Source organism: Coregonus clupeaformis, chromosome 12, assembly GCF_020615455.1.
Source record: "Coregonus clupeaformis isolate EN_2021a chromosome 12, ASM2061545v1, whole genome shotgun sequence".
Classification (NCBI taxonomy): domain Eukaryota; kingdom Metazoa; phylum Chordata; class Actinopteri; order Salmoniformes; family Salmonidae; genus Coregonus; species Coregonus clupeaformis.
In genome coordinates, this window is record NC_059203.1 from 47,119,867 (window position 1) to 47,143,052 (window position 23,186).

The window sequence follows — 23,186 nt, forward strand, 5'->3', positions numbered from 1 at the left end:
TGTGTGTTACCTTGGTCTCAGTGAGTAATAGTATGTGGGCTGTGTTACCTTGGTCTCAGTGAGTAGAGAAGTGTGTGTTACCTTGGTCTCAGTGAGTAATAGTATGTGGGTTGTGTTACCTTGGTCTCAGTGAGTAATAGTATGTGGGTTTTGTTACCTTGGTCTCAGTGAGTAATAGTATGTGGGTTGTGTTACCTTGGTCTCAGTGAGTAATAGTATGTGGGCTGTGTTACCTTGGTCTCAGTGAGTAGAGAAGTGTGTGTTACCTTGGTCTCAGTGAGTAATAGTATGTGGGCTGTGTTACCTTGGTCTCAGTGAGTAGAGAAGTGTGTGTTACCTTGGTCTCAGTGAGTAATAGTATGTGGGCTGTGTTACCTTGGTCTCAGTGAGTAGAGAAGTGTGTGTTACCTTGGTCTCAGTGAGTAATAGTATGTGGGTTGTGTTACCTTGGTCTCAGTGAGTAATAGTATGTGGGTTTTGTTACCTTGGTCTCAGTGAGTAATAGTATGTGGGTTGTGTTACCTTGGTCTCAGTGAGTAATAGTATGTGGGCTGTGTTACCTTGGTCTCAGTGAGTAGAGAAGTGTTTGTTACCTTGGTCTCAGTGAGTAATAGTATGTGGGCTGTGTTACCTTGGTCTCAGTGAGTAGAGAAGTGTGTGTTACCTTGGTCTCAGTGAGTAATAGTATGTGGGTTGTGTTACCTTGGTCTCAGTGAGTAATAGTATGTGGGTTGTGTTACCTTGGTCTCAGTGAGTAATAGTATGTGGGCTGTGTTACCTTGGTCTCAGTGAGTAATAGTATGTGGGCTGTGTTACCTTGGTCTCAGTGAGTAGAGAAGTGTATGTTACCTTGGTCTCAGTGAGTAATAGTATGTGGGCTGTGTTACCTTGGTCTCAGTGAGTAATAGTATGTGGGCTGTGTTACCTTGGTCTCAGTGAGTAATAGTATGTGGGCTGTGTTACCTTGGTCTCAGTGAGTAATAGTATGTGGGCTGTGTTACCTTGGTCTCAGTGAGTAATAGTATGTGGGCTGTGTTACCTTGGTCTCACTGAGTAATAGTATGTGGGTTGTGTTACCTTGGTCTCAGTGAGTAATAGTATGTGGGCTGTGTTACCTTGGTCTCAGTGAGTAATAGTATGTGGGCTGTGTTACCTTGGTCTCAGTGAGTAATAGTATGTGGGCTGTGTTACCTTGGTCTCAGTGAGTAATAGTATGTGGGCTGTGTTACCTTGGTCTCAGTGAGTAATAGTATGTGGGCTGTGTTACCTTGGTCTCAGTGAGTAATAGTATGTGGGTTGTGTTACCTTGGTCTCAGTGAGTAATAGTATGTGGGCTGTGTTACCTTGGTCTCAGTGAGTAATAGTATGTGGGCTGTGTTACCTTGGTCTCAGTGAGTAATAGTATGTGGGCTGTGTTACCTTGGTCTCAGTGAGTAATAGTATGTGGGCTGTGTTACCTTGGTCTCAGTGAGTAATAGTATGTGGGCTGTGTTACCTTGGTCTCAGTGAGTAATAGTATGTGGGCTGTGTTACCTTGGTCTCAGTGAGTAGAGAAGTGTGTGTTACCTTGGTCTCAGTGAGTAATAGTATGTGGGTTGTGTTACCTTGGTCTCAGTGAGTAGAGAAGTGTGTGTTACCTTGGTCTCAGTGAGTAATAGTATGTGGGTTGTGTTACCTTGGTCTCAGTGAGTAGAGAAGTGTGTGTTACCTTGGTCTCAGTGAGTAATAGTATGTGGGTTGTGTTACCTTGGTCTCAGTGAGTAATAGTATGTGGGCTGTGTTACCTTGGTCTCAGTGAGTAATAGTATGTGGGTTGTGTTACCTTGGTCTCAGTGAGTAGAGAAGTGTGTGTTACCTTGGTCTCAGTGAGTAATAGTATGTGGGTTGTGTTACCTTGGTCTCAGTGAGTAATAGTATGTGGGCTGTGTTACCTTGGTCTCAGTGAGTAATAGTATGTGGGTTGTGTTACCTTGGTCTCAGTGAGTAATAGTATGTGGGTTGTGTTACCTTGGTCTCAGTGAGTAATAGTATGTGGGTTGTGTTACCTTGGTCTCAGTGAGTTGTCTCTGCAGTAGCTGCAGGGCCTCTGTGTGTCCCTTCTCACTGTCCCGCAGAGTGGCCAGCTGCTCCTTCATCTCCCTCTGCAACACAACAACAACATATTAGCAACCACTGACTAGAGACACACACATACAGCATTGTTCCTAGTTTACTAACGAGGTGAATTACTGATTTACTGGAGCACAAATTTAATCAAGTTCCTCTGTTGAATGAAATTGGTGCATAACATTAGATTAAGTCCGTTGATTTGATGTTGACCAATTGTCCTACAGCAACATAGGGCACCATTCCTTTCCTTCCACTTGCTGTTGGGAAAAACGTCAAACTAAGGTCAACTCAAGGTTGTCGTAAGACTTCTACTTCTGTCTCAGCCTCAGTGGGAGGTTCAGGTATCTCAGAGACGACCTCCTCCTAACGGCCTAAAAGCCTTTTATGACTTATTGATTAAAGAAGGCTGTATTAGAATAACCTTCTACGGTCCTGAACACCGGGACAGCAGGTCTACACAGAGGGCAAGCCAGGCTGAGGAGAGGAATGGGGGGGGATCGAGAGAGAACTGGGTCTGAGGAAAGGAGGTCTCCAGAGAGGGTTCTGTCAGAGAGAAAGTGGGTCTCGTCTCCTCCAGGGCACCCTCCATGGCAGAACCGGGCCGTCTCTCTTTCTCCCTCTAATCCACCTCCAAGTTTCATCAGACAGAAGGAGGACACCAGGCAGTGGAGCTGGAGCTGCTGTCTCCAACAGGCAGCACAGGGCTATACAGAGGTCCCCTGAGCCCAGCCCACCGCAGACACACAGTGAACAAAATCCATTTATCAGACAGAGGCAGATCCTCATCTGACTGAAGATCCTTAGTGCCAGAAGAGGAGCAGGACTTCAGGTGCAGGGCTTGAGAATGTGTTCAATGTCATGCTGCCTGTGAAGGTTATAGTTAAGCTCTTCTCCATTCCCAATAGCCAGAGGGATAACATAAGTCTAAATGGGATTGACAGTAAAGCAGGATAGACGGGGTCATTACAACAGCTGTTATTTATTTGCTTCTGCGGAAAGTACTCCGCAGTACTGGAAAATTGCTTCCTGTTGACTATATCGAGTCAAATAGCCAAGCCAACAACACTCTTCAAATTCAGTTCTCTGCTCTTTGGCACAGAAACAGGCCAGGCAGCCACTCCATGTAATTTGGTTTACGATGTGTTGACGGAACAAGCCCATGTCCTTAATAAGCTACAAAATAAATGTGAAACAGACAAATATGTGTAGTTTCTATACAGTTTTGAACAGAGCCTATTCAAGGACCTGGACTAAGGAAAACAATCTCCCAGTGCTGTGAACAGAGCCTCCCAGACAGAACGTGGCTTTACATTTTAATGATAAGAAGACTGCAGTAGGATCATCAGGTTCCATTTCTCTCAGGGCCAGCTCCAGCCTGCAGTAGTATAATCAGCAGGTTCCATTTCTCTCAGGGCCAGCTCCAGCCTGCAGTAGGATCATCAGCAGGTTCCATTTCTCTCAGGGCCAGCTCCAGCCTGCAGTAGGTCAGAGGGCACACTCCTCTCCCAGGCTGAGGACCAATCCTGAGAGAGGAGGAGTGCCGTTTATACAGGCCTCTCCACTTCCAGGGCCCTCGTTCTGTTGTCTGACTGCTGACAAGTTGACTTTAATCCAGTGTAATTGGAACTGAACTTGTTCTGTGAGGTAGCAAGCCGATCAGCGTATAGGCCTATAGCATTGAAAATTTCAGAATCATCTTCATCCAAGATACTAAGAGAGAGAGGCAACACTGTCTGATGCTGTTTGAAAATCCAGTCTGTCGGTCTCCTCTACGGAGACAACCCTAGACTCTCCCCTGTCCATCTCAGCAGGCAGACCAAACGTGACGTTTCCCCCCGGATGCCGAATGGCAGGGAACTGGGTCGCGGCTGGTTGGCCGATTATTAACACATTTCCTAAACACGCACAGGGGCTTCATACATTTCCCCAAACATTCCTCCCAGCTGAAGGCCTTATTAAATACGGCAGAGCCTTGCTCAGGAGCTAAATAGGTTTATTGGCTTCCAACAGGCTCCCTGCACTGACAAAGACAGGAACAAAACAGCCCCAGTCCTATCATGAATAATGAGCTGCTCATAGGATGCCGAGCTGAACACGTCCTCTGGATACACACAGAAACACACACAGCTTACTTGGGATTTCATTGTATTCACTAAAGTAAAGCCAAGAAACTTCCACTAAAGTTGTGAAAGCCCACACAGAGGAAAACAGCATTGTGATTTAGGCCTAGTGAGATTAGATTAATACAGTTGAAGTCGGAAGTTTACATAGACCTTAGCCAAATACATTTAAACTCAGTTTTTCACAATTCCTGACATTTAATCCTAGTAAAAATTCCCTGTCTTAGGTCAGTTAGGATCACCACTTTATTTTAATGTGAAATGTCAGAATAATAGTAGAGATAATGATTTATTTCAGCTTTTATTTCTTTCATCACATTCCCAGTGGGTCAAATAGTATTTGGTAGCATTGCCTTTAAATTGTTTAAACTGGGTCAAACGTTTCGGGTAGCCTTCCACAAGCTTCCCACAATAAATTGGGTGAATTTTGGCCCATTCCTCCTGACAGAGCTGGTGTAACTGAGTCAGGTTTAAAAAAAATATATATATATATATATATATTTTACCATTATTTATCTAGGCAAGTCAGTTAAGAACTAATTCTTATTTACAATGACGGCCTACACCGGCCAAACCCGGACGACGCTGGGCCAATTGTGCGCCGCCCTATGGGACTACCAATCACGGCCGGTTGTGATACAGCCTGGAATCGAACCAGGGGGTCTGTAGTGACGCCTCAAGCACTGAGATGCAGTGCCTTAGACCGCTGCGCCACTCGGGAGGTTTGTAGGCCTCCTTGCTCGCACACGCTTTTTCAGTTCTGCCCGCATATTTTCTATAGGATTGAGGTCAGGGCTTTGTGATGGCCACTCCAATACCTTGACTTTGTTGTCCTTAAGCCATTTTGCCACAACTTTGGAAGTATGCTTGGGGACATTGTCCATTTGGAAGACCCATTTGCGACCAAGCTTTAACTTCCTGACTGATGTCTTGAGATGTTGCTTCAATATAGTGGGGATAACAAGTATTTGATACACTGCCGATTTTGCAGGTTTTCCTACTTACAAAGCATGTAGAGGTCTGTAATTTTTATCATAGGTACACTTCAACTGTGAGAGACGGAATCTAAAATCAAAAATCCAGAAAATCACGTTGTATGATTTTTAAGTAATTCATTTGCATTTTATTGCATGACATAAGTATTTGATACATCAGAAAAGCAGAACTTAATATTTGGTACAGAAACCTTTGGTTGCAATTACAGAGATCATACGTTTCCTGTAGGTCTTGACCAGGTTTGCACACACTGCAGCAGGGATTTTGGCCCACTTCTCCATACAGACCTTCTCCACATCCTTCAGGTTTCAGGGCTGTCGCTGGGCAATACGGACTTTCAGCTCCCTCCAAAGATTTTCTATTGGGTTCAGGTCTGGAGACTGGCTAGGCCACTCCAGGACCTTGAGATGCTTCTTATGGAGCCACTCCTTAGTTGCTCTGGCTGTGTGTTTTGGGTCGTTGTCATGCTGGAAGACCCAGCCGCGACCCATCTTCAATGCTCTTACTGAGGGAAGGAGGTTGTTGGCCAAGATCTCACGATACATGGCCCCATCCATCCTCACCTCAATACGGTGCAGTCGTCCTGTCCCCTTTGCAGAAAAGCATCCCCAAAGAATGATGTTTCCACCTCCATGCTTCACGGTTGGGATGGTGTTCTTGGGGTTGTACTCATCCTTCTTCTTCCTCCAAACACGGCGAGTGGAGTTTAGACCAAAAAGCTCTATTTTTGTCTCATCAGACCACACCTTCTCCCATTCCTCCTCTGGATCATCCAGATGGTCATTGGTAAACTTCAGACGGGCCTGTGTGTTACTAATGGTTTTCTTTGAGACTGTGGTCCCAGCTCTCTTCAGGTCATTGACCAGGTCCTGCCGTGTAGTTCTGGGCTGATCCCTCACCTTCCTCATGATCATTGATGCCCCACGAGGTGAGATCTTGCATGGAGCCCCAGACCGAGGGTGATTGACCGTCATCTTGAACTTCTTCCATTTTCTAATAATTGCGCCAACAGTTGTTGTCTTCTCACCAAGCTGCTTGCCTATTGTCCTGTAGCCCATCCCAGCCTTGTGCAGGTCTACAATTGTATCCCTGATGTCCTTACACAGCTCTCTGGTCTTGGCCATTGTGGAGAGGTTGGAGTCTGTTTGATTGAGTGTGTGGACAGGTGTCTTTTATACAGATAACGAGTTCAAACAGGTGCAGTTAATACAGGTAATGAGTGGAGAACAGGAGGGCTTCTTAAAGAAAAACTAACAGGTCTGTGAGAGCCGGAATTCTTACTGGTTGGTAGGTGATCAAATACTTATGTCATGCAATAAAATGCAAATTAATTACTTAAAAATCATACAATGTGATTTTCTGGATTTTTGTTTTAGATTCCGTCTCTCACAGTTGAAGTGTACCTATGATAAAAATTACAGACTACATGCTTTTTAAGTAGGAAAACCTGCAAAATCGGCAGTGTATCAAATACTTGTTCTCCCCACTGTATATATACAGGCCTGGAATAGGTGAGTCACAGGGGCGAGGAGAAACTATGAGTCATGTGTCATCAGCACAGATCTTCCTTGAAGGAGAAAGAAAACACAGTAGTTTGTCTTCTTGGCTGCTTTCACCGTGAGGGAGTGTTTGTACACAGGAGGACAGCAAGTAGTGATGGGGGGAAAAAATTATACAGTTACATACACTATATATACAAAAGTATGTGGACACCCCTTCAAATTCGTGGATTTGGCCATTTCAGCCACACCAGTTGCTGACAGGTGTATAAAATCGAGTACACAGCCATGCAATGTCAATAGACAAACATTGGCAGTAGAATGGCCCATACTGAAGAGCTCAGTGACTTTCAACGTGGCACCGTCATAGGATTCCACCTTTCCAACAAGTCAGTTCGCCCTGCTAGAGCTGCCCCGTCAACTGTAAGTGCTGTTATTGTGAAGTGGAATGACTAGGAGCAACAACGGCTCAGCCACAAAGTGGTAGGCCACACAAGCTCACAGAACGGGACTGCCGAGTGCTGAAGCACGTAGCGCGTAAAAATAATCTGTCCTCGGTTGCAACACTCACTACCTAGTTCCAAACTGCCTCTGGAAGCAACGTCAGCACAATAACTGTTTGTTGGGAGCTTCATGAAATGGGTTTCCATGGCCGAGCAGCCGCACACAAGCCTAAGATCACTATGCGCAATTCCAAGTGTCGGCTGGAGTGGTGTAAACCTTGCCGCCATTGGACTCTGGAGCAGTGGAAATGTTTTTTCTGGAGTGATGAATCCCGCTTCACCATCTGGCAGTCCGACAGACAAATCTGGGTTTGGCGGATGCCAGGAGAACGCTACCTGCCCCAATGCTTAGTGCCAACTTTAAAGTTTGGTGGAGGAGGAATAATGGTCTGGGGCAGTTTTTCATGGTTCAGGCCCCTTAGTTCCAGTGAAGGGAAATCTTAATGCTACAGCATACAATGACATTCTAGACGATTCTGTGCTTCCAACTTTGTGGCATCAGTTTGGGGAAGGCCCTTTCCTGTTTCAGCATGACAATAAACCCGTGCACAGAAATGGTTTGTCGAGATTGGTGTGGAAGAACTTGACTGGCCTGCACAGAGCCCTGACCTCAACCCCATCGGACACCTTTGGGATTAATTGGAACGCTGATTGCGAGTCAGGCCTAATCGCCAAAAATCAGTGCCCGACCTCACTAATTATCTTGTGGCTGAATGGAAGCAAGTCCCTGCAGCAATAATCCAACATCTAGTGGAAAGCCTTCCCAGAAGAGTGTTATAGCAGCAAAGGGGGAATAACTCCGTATTAATGCCCATGATTTTGGAATGAGATGTTCGACGAGCAGCTGTCCACATACTTCTGGTCATGTAGTGTATCAGGAAATAAATTTTTGCACTAGTCCTTGTCCCTGCACCAAAACTCCAGTATTTTTCCTTTATAGCTTGTTCTACATCTTCATTTTAAATAGTGAGCCAATTTGTTTTCAGCACTTTTATTTCCATGACTGATCAAAACTTGTTTTCTCATGGCTCTCTCGTCCCTCTGCAGCAGACATGGTGAGCAATATTTAGAATCGTGAGAATCGCAATACATATAGTATCGGCACCTACAGTGAGGGAAAAAAGTATTTGATCCCCTGCTGATTTTGTACGTTTGCCCACTGACAAAAACATGATCAGTCTATAATTTTTATGGTAGGTTTATTTGAACAGTGAGAGACAGAATAACAACAACAAAATCCAGAAAAACGTATGTCAAAAATGTTATAAATTGATTTGCATTTTAATGAGGGAAATAAGTATTTGACCCCTCTGCAAAACATTACTTAGTACTTGGTGGCAAAACCCTTGTTGGCAATCACAGAGGTCAGATGTTTCTTGTAGTTGCACACATCTCAGGAGGGATTTTGTTCCACTCCTCTTTGCAGATCTTCTCCAAGTCATTAAGGTTTCGAGGCAGACGTTTGGCAACTCGAACCTTCAGCTCCCTCCACAGATTTTCTATGGGATTAAGGTCTGGAGACTGGCTAGGCCACTCCAGGACCTTAATGTGCTTCTTCTTGAGCCACTCCTTTGTTGCCTTGGCCGTGTGTTTTGGGTCATTGTCATCCTGGAATACCCATCCATGACCCATTTTCAATGCCCTGGCTGAGGGAAGGAGGTTCTCACCCAAGATTTGACGGTACATGGCCCCGTCCATCGTCCCTTTGATGCGGTGAAGTTGTCCTGTCCCCTTAGCAGAAAAATACCCCCAAAGCATAATGTTTCCACCTCCATGTTTGACGGTGGGGATGGTGTTCTTGGGGTCATAGGCAGCATTCCTCCTCCTCCAAACACGGCGAGTTGAGTTGATGCCAAAGAGCTCGATTTTGGTCTCATCTGACCACAACACTTTCACCCAGTTCTCCTCTGAATCATTCAGATGTTCATTGGCAAACTTCAGACGGGCATGTATATGTGCTTTCTTGAGCAGGGGGACCTTGCGGGCACTGCAGGATTTCAGTTCTTCACGACGTAGTGTGTTACCAATTGTTTTCTTGGTGCCTATGGTCCCAGCTGCCTTGAGATCATTGACAAGATCCTCCCGTGTAGTTCTGGGCTGATTCCTCACCGTTCTCATGATCATTGCAACTCCACGAGGTGAGATCTTGCATGGAGCCCCAGCCTGAGGGAGATTGACAGTTATTTTGTGTTTCTTCCATTTGCGAATAATCGCACCAACTGTTGTCACCTTCTCACCAAGCTGCTTGGCGATGGTCTTGTACCCCATTCCAGCCTTGTGTAGGTCTACAATCTTGTCCCTGACATCCTTGGAGAGCTCTTTGGTCTTGGCCATGGTGGAGAGTTTGGAATCTGATTGATTGCTTCTGTGGACAGGTGTCTTTTATACAGGTAACAAGATGAGATTAGGAGCACTCCCTTTAAGAGTGTGCTCTAATCTCAGCTCGTTACCTGTATAAAAGACACCTGGGAGCCAGAAATCTTTCTGATTGAGAGGGGGTCAAATACTTATTTCCCTCATTAAAAAGCAAATCAATTTATAACATTTTTGACATTCTGTCTCTCACTGTTCAAATAACCCTACCATTAAAATTATAGACTGATCATTTCTTTGTCAGTGGGCAAACGTACAAAATCAGCAGGGGATCAAATACTTTTTTCCCTCACTGTATCGTGAGGTCCCTGGCAATTCCCAGCCCTAACAGCAAGTGTGTCAGACTGAAAAGTATTGATTTCTGCACCTCTTCTACACCCAGGGAGGGGATTCAGGAATCCATAACCAATATAGCATATGGAACAGATCGAATCTGGTGTGTCTAACACCTTTGGTAATGTAGCCACAATCTAAGTGACAGAGCAATATACATTTTTGTACACTGCGGTTTTAGGATCACAACCATGATTTGACGCCATGTGAAGAGGCTCTAGATTGATTGTTTCAACTGTAGTTTTGATCAGTTTAGGTAGTAAGATGCAGGTAGTTTGAGTCAGTTGTCGGGGAAAGAGGCTGTTTATTATCATTGACACGGCTGTCTGCACTGTCTGGCAGTTCTCTGCTGAAGCAACCGGTTATCCTCTGAATGTTTGCCAACACCCCCCTGATCAATTCTTCAGCTCTCTGCCAACAAGACAGGTTCCCCCCCAGCCCTTACATATTCCTGCCAGGGTCCTTCTCTGTGATCATTAACATACAGCTCTATAAGGATATTCACATTAATGAAAATTTAAAGGAGAGGCAGCGACATGAACTTTTCAATTTACATTACATCCTTGCCTTAGCTTTCATTGTGGCTAGCAACGTGACATTCTTGCTCTGCAGCTGCAAATGTACCGTAAATATCAGTATCACAGTAGCTACTAACTAGCCAGCAAGCTTGCAAACTATAGAGTACCACAGTATGAGTCATAATACCCATAAAACCTACCAGTCAAACAGGGAAATGGTTCCACCATTGGTTTTTCCACCATTCATTTTTCCCATAGGGGATTTTAGAAACACTTCAAATAAGGGATGTGTTTCATGTAGGCTTACCCTGGCATGACGTTTTGATAACTGTGTAAATCGCTCTAGGACAAGGTGACTTTTATCAATATATAAAAATAAAAAAAATAACCTTAATTAGCTGCTAATGTGGCTATCATAAAGAACTACAAATGCCATGATCTGGACGAGACTGCCGAATCGAGACAAAGGTAAGAATCTCTGGATTAACTATCTAATGTTAGCTAAATGTAGTAATGAATAAATTGTCTAAATGTCTTTAAATTGACATTTCTGTGAACTGTCTTGTGCAAGTTTTAAATTGACACAATACCTGTTAGCAAAGGTGTCAGCTAGAGATGACGTGCAGGAGCTTGCAGGGATTTGTAGTTTTGCAAGATGTCTACGTTGATGCCAATTAGCATTTTCGAATCTGAGAGTAAATAGAGCTGAATATATTGATAAAAGTCACCTTGTCCAAGAGAGATTTACATGGTTATCAAAACGTCACCGCAGGGTAAGCCTACACGAAACACAGCCCTTATTTGGAGTGTTTCAAAAATCCCCTATGGGAAAAATTAATGGTGGAAAAACAATTGGAACCATTTCCCTGTTTGACCGCTAGGTTTTATGGGTATTATGACACCTCCACTGTGGGGCTTTATTCAACAATGCGAGCAACTTTTCCTCTAAAACATATTAGCTACACTCTTGAGTAATACAACCAAACCACATTACACTCTTGAATAATACAACAATTCAGATAGCTAGCAGTAACATCAGCATATCAATATACAAATATAAATGTACAGTTTCAGCTTATTAAAGTTACCTTAGAACAAACCAGGCTTCATTTTATGAGGTAAATGCAAAATTGCGATTGCGACTGAAAACATTGATAATTTCCCTGGTGAGTTGATCAGCTTCTTGCCTGGAGAAAAAACACAGTTGAGTTTCCCTTTCCACTGCGACAATTTTAGAATGTAACAGGCTTTTACTGCAATTTCAAAAGAAAAAACAATAAAACAAGTCCCAAATATAATACAAAATGTCTATACATTTCAACCGTTTCAAAAACATTGCTCTGCTATTAGTATTTTTACTGTATGAATGTTGGGCTCAACAAGACAATTCTGTTTACACTGCCCTACTTAGGAGGGAAACTGTCGGGCGAGTGCCGTGCGTGACCTCCAGAGGTAGCGTTCGAGACGTGAGAAATACGCAAGTTTACATTACAGTAATGTCTCTCGAGAATCGATACCTCTTGAGAATCTCTGGAAATTCTCCTTAATTCTCGTCAATGAGAATAGACCCTATAACACCATTCCTGGAAGCCTCACTAATAGCCATCTTTAAACTCTGCTGCCCTTACACTGCAGCTCTGCTCCCATGTTCAAACACTAAGCCCTTCAACATTGTGTAATCTCTTTCCATAACATTGTGTGTCCCTTCATTAACACGAGTCAGTTTCTGAGGAGGGAACTCTTGGTAAGGTTTAGCTACCCTCATGTGTTTCTTGTAGTTGAAGGAGGATAGGCTAGATGTGGAGCAGGCTCGGAACATTCATCATTTACATGAATTGCCCTACATTCTAACCACTGGAGAAAGCAAGCATCACCACTTCCTCTCTTTCCTTTGAACTCTCCATAGCCACACAAAGGCTTCTTAACAGCTTCTACCCTCAAGCCATAAGACTCCTGAACAGCTAATCAAATGGCTACCCAGACTTTTTTGCATTGTTGTGTGTGTGTGTGTGTGTGTGTGTGTGTGTGTGTGTGTGTGTGTGTGTGTGTGTGTGTGTGTGTGTGTGTGTGTGTGTGTGTGTGTGTGTGTGTGTACGCGCGATGTTGTTCAGCAAGCCAAATTATGTTGGGCTTCATTGTCTGGTGGTAATCTCGTTAGTGGGCATATCATTCAGTAGCGAGAGCTGGGCAGTGAGCCGGTCACAGCAGCCACTAAATGACTCCTCAGACACAGGTCAGCCAGCCCGGTTATCTCTCCAATCTCCCATATGACTGCTAGAAATGACCCGACCACTGGGCCCTCCACCTCCTCTGAGGGTGGAGACAGAACAGAGGAGGAGGAAGGTCCAGGTCTGTGTGTGTATGATACTGTCGCCATCGCTGTCTGTGCATCTCAGCCTGGCCTAGTCACAGTCATATACACAATGACAGACAGTGCTGTCTGTCTATCAAAGCCAGTAGGTTACATGGGGTGGATGTTTCCTCAAGCCCAGCCTGCCCAGTCAGCTGGCTGCTGCAGCCTGGATGCTGCTGCTCTGCTGTTTAGACTGAGTGGAAAATGAGGAGCTGGGACTTTAGGCACAGCTTGAGCACATTTGGATGTTCCCGAAAAACGCTGTGGCCTGACATAGTATGTTGGTGAGAGCAGTGATGCCAACTTAGCAATTTTGTTGCTAGATTTAGCAACTTTTCAGACTACCCTGGCAACTTTATTTTCAAACAGCACCTTGCAACAAATGTAGCTACTTCTAAAAATATATTTGGAACTTTTTGCAATTTTTGAAAAGTAACTCAAACGCTAAAATGCACGCATCTTCCCTCTAAAATGACACAAAAACGATTTTCTCTGTCACACACTCAGTCACAACACACGTGCCTGGCTGCAAAAGTGCATTGTGAGTGACGTCAGCAGCAGGTGCTCAGCTCGTGCACAGGCAGCAGCAGGCCAGCCAAGCAGCACAACAACCTGGAGCGAGATGGAGCGATATGCCTAGTGCACACATCATTATTTGAGTTAAATTGCTTGTTCAATAAGATAACATATATACCTTGTTATTAGCTTGTACCTATAATTGTTGATCAGTTAGGTAGCATGTTAACTAACTACCAATACACTGCTTAAAACTATAAATTGTTCAGAATGTGTAGGTTTACTAGTTAATAAGAAAATAAATAAAATGTAATTGTTCAATAATGTGTAATTGTTCAATAATGTGTAATGTGTAATTGTTCAATAATTCAATGTGTTGTGTTTAAAAATAAAAATATCTGATCATATAAAATGTTGTGTTTATATTACTTTTACAAATAAAAATATGTGATAATAAACAAACAAATCTAAACTAACAAATGTCAAATCATATTTGTCGCTGAGATGGCCAGTCAATTTGAGTAACGTTATTGTGTATTCTACATGATGACGCAGTTTTACGTTATTACGTAATGACGTCATCACGCAATGACATCACAACGTCATTTAGCAACTTTTAGCAACAAATCGACCTGCCTCTAGCAACTTCCCCTGAAAATTAGTTGGCAACACTTGGTGAGAGTTGTTTGACTGCTTACTCCAGAGGCAGTGGGGGTGTATTGGCAGCAACCAGACAATTGGCAACCAGACTGTTGGCAACCTTTGGCATGGGGGCAGCCAGTTCCATACTCTTTATGAGGCACAACTGTTGGCTGATCTCAGATTTACCATTTTTAATAGCTACTTACAAATCGTGAATAAAAACGCTCTTCATATTTTTATGATTTGGTTTGGCCCATTCTGTTGCACTGTAGCTAGCCTCCTTGATCATTTCTAAGAATAATGAGTTAGGAATGAAGAAATCCTGAAATCATTCCCTCCCTTACAGATCATGGAAATAGCTCATCAAAAGAACATAATGGGATTGACAGATTGTGAAACTGATAGTCTGTAATGGTCTCCTCCTCACGTCTTCAATCACCTACTCTGTCAGGGACTTGAGGGTGTGTCTTTTCTCTGTCAGTGGAGCAGTGGATGGTTCGTACTCTGTGAAGGCATGGCAACCCCAGCCTGCGTCATTGGTCCCCATGTTATCCGGGCCAATCAGCTGACGAGGTTGGGCCTGCTGTGTTGAGCCTTTACTTACTCTGATGCACTGTACACCGAAACTTTTGTACTTTTTCCGATACTAGAACTTGTGTTACTTTCGGTACTTCTGTCAAATGCATCTCACGTTGTCTACTAATTGAGAGAGGATCAAGTCTGTCTATCAGCGTAGACGATGTCCCCTTATAGCGCGAGAGCATCGTGCCTGCTCCACTTACTCACTGCTAGTTCTAGCCTGTCCCACTGCACACATTGGTGGTATGGACTGCATCACAACTTATGCTGCACAGAAGTTAACACTGAATAATGCAAAACGCATGTAGAAATGTTGAAACTGTTAGCAAAACAATGTCCATTACGGGCTAGAACATTTACAATGCAAGAAGATACTGGTAGCTTCCAGCTTTGTAGGCTAACTTTCCTTGCTAGCTTACAGCTGAAGCTAACATCAATTCACTACCATAGTACCTTGTTTGTGATAAAATGCAAACCATAACGCAAAATATTGCTGATTTCAAAGCAGATTGTCACCAAAAACGTTATTCCTTCACTTCATCTCCCCCGCCTCACGTCTCTCCAAGTCAAGACCACCTTTGCCTGACGACTCAAACTGAATTCTTCCGCTGTTCTTCAATCTGACTGCCACCGTTGAAATCGTTTGTGGTGACGTCAAAATGACGGGTGTTGTATATAACAAAGTAATCAGGGATTAGATCATCTCTAACCAGAGTATCAAAGCCAATGACTTATTTTCAAAACAGCGCTTTACCCACGTGTGTTCTGGCTATGGCCCAACCCATCGGTTTCTGGGACCAATCTGAACGGTTAGAATGTGTTTGCGTTCTAGAAATCGACAGGGAGGTACTCAGATCTAGACTCACTGCGGAGAAGGACGTCAGTGGGCGTGGCGTAGCGTTGGCCGGAGCAAGGAGTTAGGGTAGCCAGGCAAAGATAATCTTTTCTCGAGCCTCAAACTGAGCGTGTGTGTGAATGAAGTCATTGGTCTTAGAAACAGCGCAGACTTTTATAAAAGAAGAGATTGTTTCTTCTATGCAAATGTTGATCAGTACAAAAAAAGATGTCCCAAATGGAAGGGAAACAGATTGTTTTTCATCTGTAGCCCCATGAAATCAGCCAAAACAAGCTCAATGCATGTACACACTGTACTGTGAATAGGCCTAGGATACATCTTGACTTACCCAGTTTATCAATAGACTAGATATTTACCATTCAAATAATTCAAATCATGTTTTAACCATGTTAGATTGGTTAAACATTTTTTGATTGTATCAGAGCATATGAGCGGAGTGGAGCGGTGAGAATCTCAGCTCCTCGCTCACGGAGCTGTTCACCCCTCCGCTCCCCCCGCTCAAAGCCACATCAGGCCAGTCCGCTCATTATCGCTCAGCGCTCAACGCAGTTTGCATCGCGCTCCACTCAAATCGCCCCCCGCTCACTCCAAAAAAGGAACAAAATCTGCATGTATTTCACTTTTAGCTTAAACCACAGCCTTACTTTATCTCCCCGAATTTGTTGCATACAGACTCATCTCGGATTATCCATTCTGTCTTGAAACGGGGATCTAACACTGACGCTAAAATTACATTTACATTTTAGTCATTTAGCAGACGCTCTTATCCAGAGCGACTTACAGGAGCAATTAGGGTTAAGTGCCTTGCTCAAGGGCACATCGACAGATTTTTCACCTAGTCGGCTGAGATGTTAATCAGTATAGTATATTCCATAGCGAATTAACACGTTGTTTGCCAATGTTTCTGCAAAAGCAGCGATGCCCATTGGAAGTGCAGCGTGAGTGTAATCGGTGAGCAGGGATTTGATTTCTGTGACAGCAGGGAGGATCATCCCCAGGTTGAACGACTGAATCATCCGCAGCTGGCTGCTCCATCGAATGGCGCAGGCATTTGTGGGGCGGACACCTAATTGGTCGGTTTCCTCTGTGCTCTTGCGTACACTTTTCACCAGGTGCCCGACTTTCACTAACAGCCTATTAATGTTGTCGTGCTCGTTAAAGGCGTTTTTGATCGCCAGCTGAAGCATGTGAATGGGGCATCTCAGATGTAAATTTGCCAAAGTAAAGTACTGATTTATCATAGTTTCTTGGGGGTGTAGCCGGTTGAGCTGCGCTGGCGAAGTGTTGCATCCCTTCGCGTTCTCCTTTACTCAGCGGTTCATAGTCCATGAAAATCATTTCAAAAAATGCTACATCCAGCTCTCTTTTTCTCTCCCTTGTTATGGTTGGGCCTTTGCGTGCAGTGAATAAACTTTTGAATTCCTCAACCCTTTTCTCTTGTTGCTGCTGCTGCTCCTCTCGCTCTATAAAATACAAATTCATGGACGACACAAATTAAATTAAACAGATGGATTCTGGGTCAGGCTTGAGCATGCTTCAGACTCGTGGTGTGAGCGAGCGAAATTGGAGCGGGACATAGGGCGACGCTCCGTCCTTTTAAAAATGCCGCTCTGCGCTCTGTTCAAAATCCGTCCGCTCACGCTCCACGCTCGCTCCCGCTCCACTCCGCTCATATGCTCTGGATTGTATAATTGTTTCAATAATGCATACATTCACAAATCAAAAATTCCAAATGTGATGCTATTGAACTAAAAATATCTGTCTGGATCAAGTGCCATTCTGATGCCTTATTTTCTTACCCTTGGTATAGTGATGTATGGAGTATCGTGATGTATGGAGTATCGTGATAGTATGGATTATCGTGATAGTATGGAGTATCGTGATACTAAACCTGGTATCAGTATCAAAGTCAAAATTCTGGTATTGTGACAACACTACTACATACTGTGTCTGGGGACCAATGTTCTGTACGGCAGCAGACAAGACGCCACCGGCTATTTACAACTGACCACTGTGGTGTCCTTCCGTCACCACCACCTTTACCCATATCCAAAACATTGTATTTATTTTTTCTCTTTATCAAGGGTATCAATCCATGCTTCATCTAGATATGTTAGTGCCACTGAATGAATTGAACATTTTGATGGGAGACTCTTTTACAGAGGGGTGTAAATGGACCATGTTGTTGAACTGTGTTGTAATGTATTGATTGTTGCTGCCTTCTTGGCCAGGTCTTCCTTGAAAAAGAGACTCCGGGTCTCAATGGGCTTTTCCTGGTTAAATAAAGGTTCAATATTTTCTTTTTTTATCTATAATTTCAGACCTCACTGTATGAAGGCAGACAAAAAAACTGCAGTGTAGCGCAAATTAGCTTTGTATTTTGTACATTTCATAATAACTGAAATGCATTAGTGGTGCTCATAAATCAGTGTTCCAATTATTTCCAAAGACAGGGTCATTAGTAGCAGCGACTCAGAGCTATATTTGTGTTGTGTTCCACCCACCAACGCAAAAAAACAATTACACCAAACAAATGCACGTATGAAGAGAACAAGCTTAGGTTTTCAAGAAAGCGCCACTGATATTTCAGATGGGATGTTGAGTGACTTGAGGAGGAGCCCTAAGGAATACAGCATCCTGAGTCTCAGAGCTCCTTGACAAGGGGGATTATCACCAAAACCAAATATAACCATGTCATCTTAAAAAAAGCTTCTTAGGATTAGGCAAACGCTCTGATAGTCAGCATGTTGTTAATTTAAAACGATGTATCCAGTATGTGTAACAGACACAAATCTCCATCGGGAACATCCTGTCATTACATGCTACGTGCAGACTGACTACAGAGTTAACAAACACATTGGTTTAGCTTCTCTAACTTGGCTGCCCTGGACGCAGCTGCGTACCGTCGTCTCTCTGTTGCTGGCTGGCTTTACCATTTTATTGCTTTCCAGCATTTCTACTTCATGTAAACCCACTAGCGTGTGTGGACTTGTGCACACACACATAAACAAGCAAACATTCATTTGAGCTCACACAGTCTCAAAGTATCCAGATATACTCTGTAGCTCCCAGTCCATCGATTCACTTTCCATCTAGTCAATAAATACAGGGGTGAACCAGGCCATACCACAATGCTGAATGTTTGGTCGAAGGGATGCCCTGACTTTAGCTTCAAATGTACACTGATCAAAAACAGGTCAAAGTGGCCACTGGCTGGGCAGAGACTCTGCAGTAGTGTAGTGGCCCGTCTGTGGTATGGACCGCTCCATCTGAGAGCAAACTGGCCTGGGGGTGCAGAGTGGAGTTGAACGCAATGAAGGCAATACGGAGAGATGGGAGAGGACAGTGTCACTGCAGTGATTAGTCCCATACAGTGCCCAGACCAGACCAGAACCAATAACAGGAACACACTCTGGACAACAAAGAGATGGGAGAAACTTAGGTCTAGTTTAAGAACAACCAGTCTAGCATCCACACTCAGCTTCCTCCATCTCCTCTCCTTCCAGAGCTGCTTTAATATTCATCTTGGCTTCACACCTCATTAATAATCCAGCGAGGAATTGAAGGAACTGTAGGGCTCACTGTAGGTTCACTTGACATCATTCTCATTACAAGCCCAGGGGTCGGAATAGGGAGACATCATTCTCATTACAAGCCCAGGGGTCGGAATAGGGAGAGATAAGGAAGAGGATATGGGGGATTTCCCTGGTGCACCTGCAAGCCTGCCGGAGCCGTTCCCTCTCTCATTTTACTGCATCTGGACTGAGGGGTAAAAGACACCCGAGTCACTGAGTCAACAGCAATAATAGAAAATGTAAACATCTAGGCTAGTACACGGCAGGCAACAGCACAATACCAACATCACCATGCAGGCTTTTCCCCCACTCCTGGAGCACCATTAGAGTGGAGGGGTTGGGCTGTGAGGCTGTGGAGCAGTAATGAGGACTCCTATCAACAGCACGTCTAATTAAATCATCTGGAGCTAATCATGGACACAGGGAATTACAGGAGATTATGGCCCAGACTAGCCCTGGCCCCTGAACAATGGCCTGTAATCCGGGCTGCTAAATCCCAAACTAAACCAGGAACGCACAGCTCAGAGCCTCAGGGCTGGGCAGGGGGGTCTGCGGCTGTCCGGCCACACACACACACACACACACACACACTATGCAGCTCAATACTAATTACATTGTAGAAATGCTTACCACTCAGGCTGCACTAAAGAGAACTAAAGGAGGGCTAGCTATAAGCTACTACGGCCTTCCTAGTAGCACACTAGACTAGCATTTAATATAAACTCTTTGCACTCAGATTATGTGGTTGTCACAAATGATCAAATAATCTCCATGTAAAACAGATTTCCTTGCGGATGTGTACAGCAACATCGTGTTAGGAAGAGGTGATTTCCCTGCTGAATTACACTGACTGGTGTTCACACAGGACTGAAGGTAAGACCGTACTGTACCTTAAGCTGTCAAAGTTAGGAGACAGCACTTCCCCTTTCATAGCCAGGCAGACGTGACCTGCAAATCCTCCTCCTGCTCCTCTCCTCTCTCCTGCACACACACACCCCTCCCCAGGCAGTCTGGCAGCAGCCCTGCCCTACAGGCCAACAGGGACAGGGTGGGACCAGCACAGACTGACTACAACCAACTAGGCTATATCAACATCATTACAAATAACTTATCCTAAGGTATTCCACTGCCACAGTATCAACTAGTAAATTGGCAGAAATGGGCCTATATAAACCTAATTTCATTGGCCTTTGACTTCCTGCGTTCTTAGACATTTGACAGCTTCTAGCAAAAGAGGGAGTGAGTTGGGCTGTAATAGAACAGACGCAGGGACCTAAGAATGCCCACCAGAGAAAAAGGAACAGCCAGCCAACCAGTCAACAAACAGTGGAGACTAGTGAGTGCTCATGAGTCCCCTCCTTCAGTGTAAAAAAAATGCAAATCTCCTACTAAGTCAATACAAAACTAGCAATCTACTGCAACAGCTGCAACATCCCGGTATGAGGATGTTAGGTCTGTATACATCGAAGAGGACATGACCGTTCTGCCTTTCCCGTGGCTCTGTTTCCGCATGAACGCAACCGCTCTCTCTCTCTCCCTCTCTCTCCCTCTGCACTGCCACACTGACTGACCGCCAATCCACTCACACTCATTTGTTCGTGAGCTAGAAGATGAAAGAAAGCGGTCAGGCTCTGGGAACCACCTTTATCAGAAGAGTTAGATAACGAGCTATGTAATAAAGCACATATCGTATGAATGAGGAGAAAAATAAGGACGGGATAGAGAGAGCGAAAAAGTAAACGAGATAGAGCGCTGGAGGGGACTGGGGCAGGACACGGGAGAATTGGTAGCCATGGGTGCCCTTGAAACTGCCTGACTCATTACTGCAGCAATGGCCCTGTGTGTGGAAAAGGAGCTCAGAGAGCGCCGACAGAGTGAGAGAGACAGAGAGAGCCCTGGTTAACCCCTGGAGGGGCAATTCAAAGGCCCACATGCTCCTCTCTTTCCACTGCTTCAAATACAAGACAGTGGAGCAGATAAGGGGAAAATGTTAACACATTGTCATGCTTAACCTCCGTGTTCTGGACCAGATAAGGATGAAATGATAACTAGGGATATGGCAGGTCTTATGGAGAGTGGAATACAGGAGCTCCCTTTAACTGACAGACCTTGCTGAAGGTTCAGCACCGCGGTGCAGCCATAGACACCTACACTCACAGCATAGAGAATCAGGGAGCCATGGGAGACTTTCCTAAAGCAAACCGATGTGCTACACCTCTACCACAGCCTCCGGCCCATTCTGAAAAAGATTGTCTCTGGAGCTCAGTTAGTCTCCAAACACATCCCTGTATGCATGAGTAACCAGAGGCTACGGAACACTTTTCCTCTTGTCTGGGTTTCCTATCACCTGTCTGTCTAATGACAAGCGGAGCAGAAAGAGATCCATGTCCCTAGGGCCACTGGAAAGCAGGCAGAGGCTCTCTCTAACCCCAAACTCTCCTGTCCCAGTCCCAGTCCGCTGTGCTGTTTGGCTACCTGACAAACCTTTTGTTTTTTACTTTTAATAACCGTTTAATAAAAACTCTGCATTTAACACATTTACCAATGTCTTAGTATTGTCCTTGTTCGATTTTTTCATTCAACTTTTCACGCTGGATGCTTTATCTGGACATGGTTCTGCAGGACCTTCACCAGATGGAAAAGCTTAGTAGTAACATTAACGCTATGCCATCTAATTGTAATCGCTGTACTCATAATATGCACGAGAACTATTGCCTTATGGTGAGGATAGCCGAGTTGCAAGCCCAGCTTCAAATGCAATCGTTAGACAAGGGCAATTTAAGTGTAGGAAAGGATGAAACAGCGTCTGTCACCAGTAAGTACAAATAGTAGTATAAATCCCCTTGCATAGTCCCCGCAGCCGGCCACTTTTCTCAAGGCTTCTGGAAAGAAATGCTTTCAACCGGTTCTCCACATTAAGCAACGAGTCGGAGTCAGAGGCCGAGCCTTCTCAGGACTCTCCTCCACCCGTTACTGGGTCTGAGCCGCCGAAGCCTCCCACCATTAGCTCTGACAAATTGAAAACCCTAGTCATTGGCGACTCCATTACCCAAAATATTAGACTTAAAAAGAATCATCCAGCGATCATACACTGCTTACCAGGGGGCAGGGCTACTGACGTAAATGCTAATCTGAAGATGGTGCTGGCTAAGGCTAAAATTGATGAGTGTAGAGTGTATAAGGATATTGTTATCCACGTCGGCACCAACTATGTTAGGATGAAACAGTCAGAGATCACCAAGTGCAAAATAGCTTCAGCGTGTAAATTAGTTAGAAAGATGTGTCGGCTTTGAGTAATTATCTCTGGCCCCCTCCCAGTTAGGGGAAGTGATGAGCTCTACAGCAGAGTCTCACAACTAAATCGCAGGTTGAAAACTGTTTTCTGCCCCTCCCAAAAAGATAGAATATATAGATAATTGGCCCTCTTTCTGGGACTCACCCACAAACAGGACCAAGCCTGGCCTGCTGAGGAGTGACGGACTCCATCCTAGCTGGAGGGGTGCTCTCATCTTATCTATGAACACAGACAGGGCTCTAACTCCTCTAGCTCCACAATGAGATAGGTTGCAGGCCAGGCAGCAGGCTGTTAGCCAGCCTGCCAGTTTAGTGGAGTCTGCCGCTAGCACAGTCAGTATAGTCAGCTTAGTTTTCCCCATTGAGACAGTGTCTGTGCCTCAATCTACGTCGGGAAAATCTAAACATGGTGGTGTTCGCCTTAGCAACATCACTGGAATAAAGACCTCCCCCATCTCTGTCATTTTTTAAAGAGACTTTGATAATATCTCACAACTCAAAATAGGACTACTTAATGTTAGATCCCTCATTTCCAAGGCAATCATAGTCAATTTACTAAACACTGATCATAACCTTGATGTGATTGGCCTGACTGAAACATGGCTTAATCCTGATGAATATACTGAGTTAAATGAGGCCTCTCCTCCAGGTTGCACTAGTATCCCCCGCGCATCCCACAAAGGCGGAGGTGTTGCTAACATCTTTGACAGCAAATTTCTCTCTATATATTTTTTTTAATAAACTGTTTTTCGTTTTTTGAGCTTCTAGTCATGAAATCTACGCAGCCTACCAAATGACTTTTTATAGCTACTATTTAAACAGGCCTCCTAGGCCGCATACAGCATTCCTCCCTGAATTCTTATCGGACCTTGTAGTCATGGCAGATAATTTTGGTGACTTCAAAATTCACATGGAGAAGT

At 44.4% G+C, this 23,186-nt stretch overlaps 1 protein-coding gene across 2 annotated transcripts in view; it reads right to left on the minus strand.

The window, feature by feature from the left end:
• The window catches only part of LOC121578432 (E3 ubiquitin-protein ligase TRIM62-like), a 55,164-nt gene that overhangs the window by 12,677 nt on the left and 19,301 nt on the right, over nucleotides 1-23,186 (minus strand). For both annotated transcript variants that reach the window (XM_041892810.2, XM_045223899.1), the window contains exon 3: nucleotides 2,046-2,141. In XM_041892810.2, coding sequence (XP_041748744.1) covers nucleotides 2,046-2,141 — 96 coding nt within the window. The remainder of the gene's footprint in view (nucleotides 1-2,045; nucleotides 2,142-23,186) is intronic.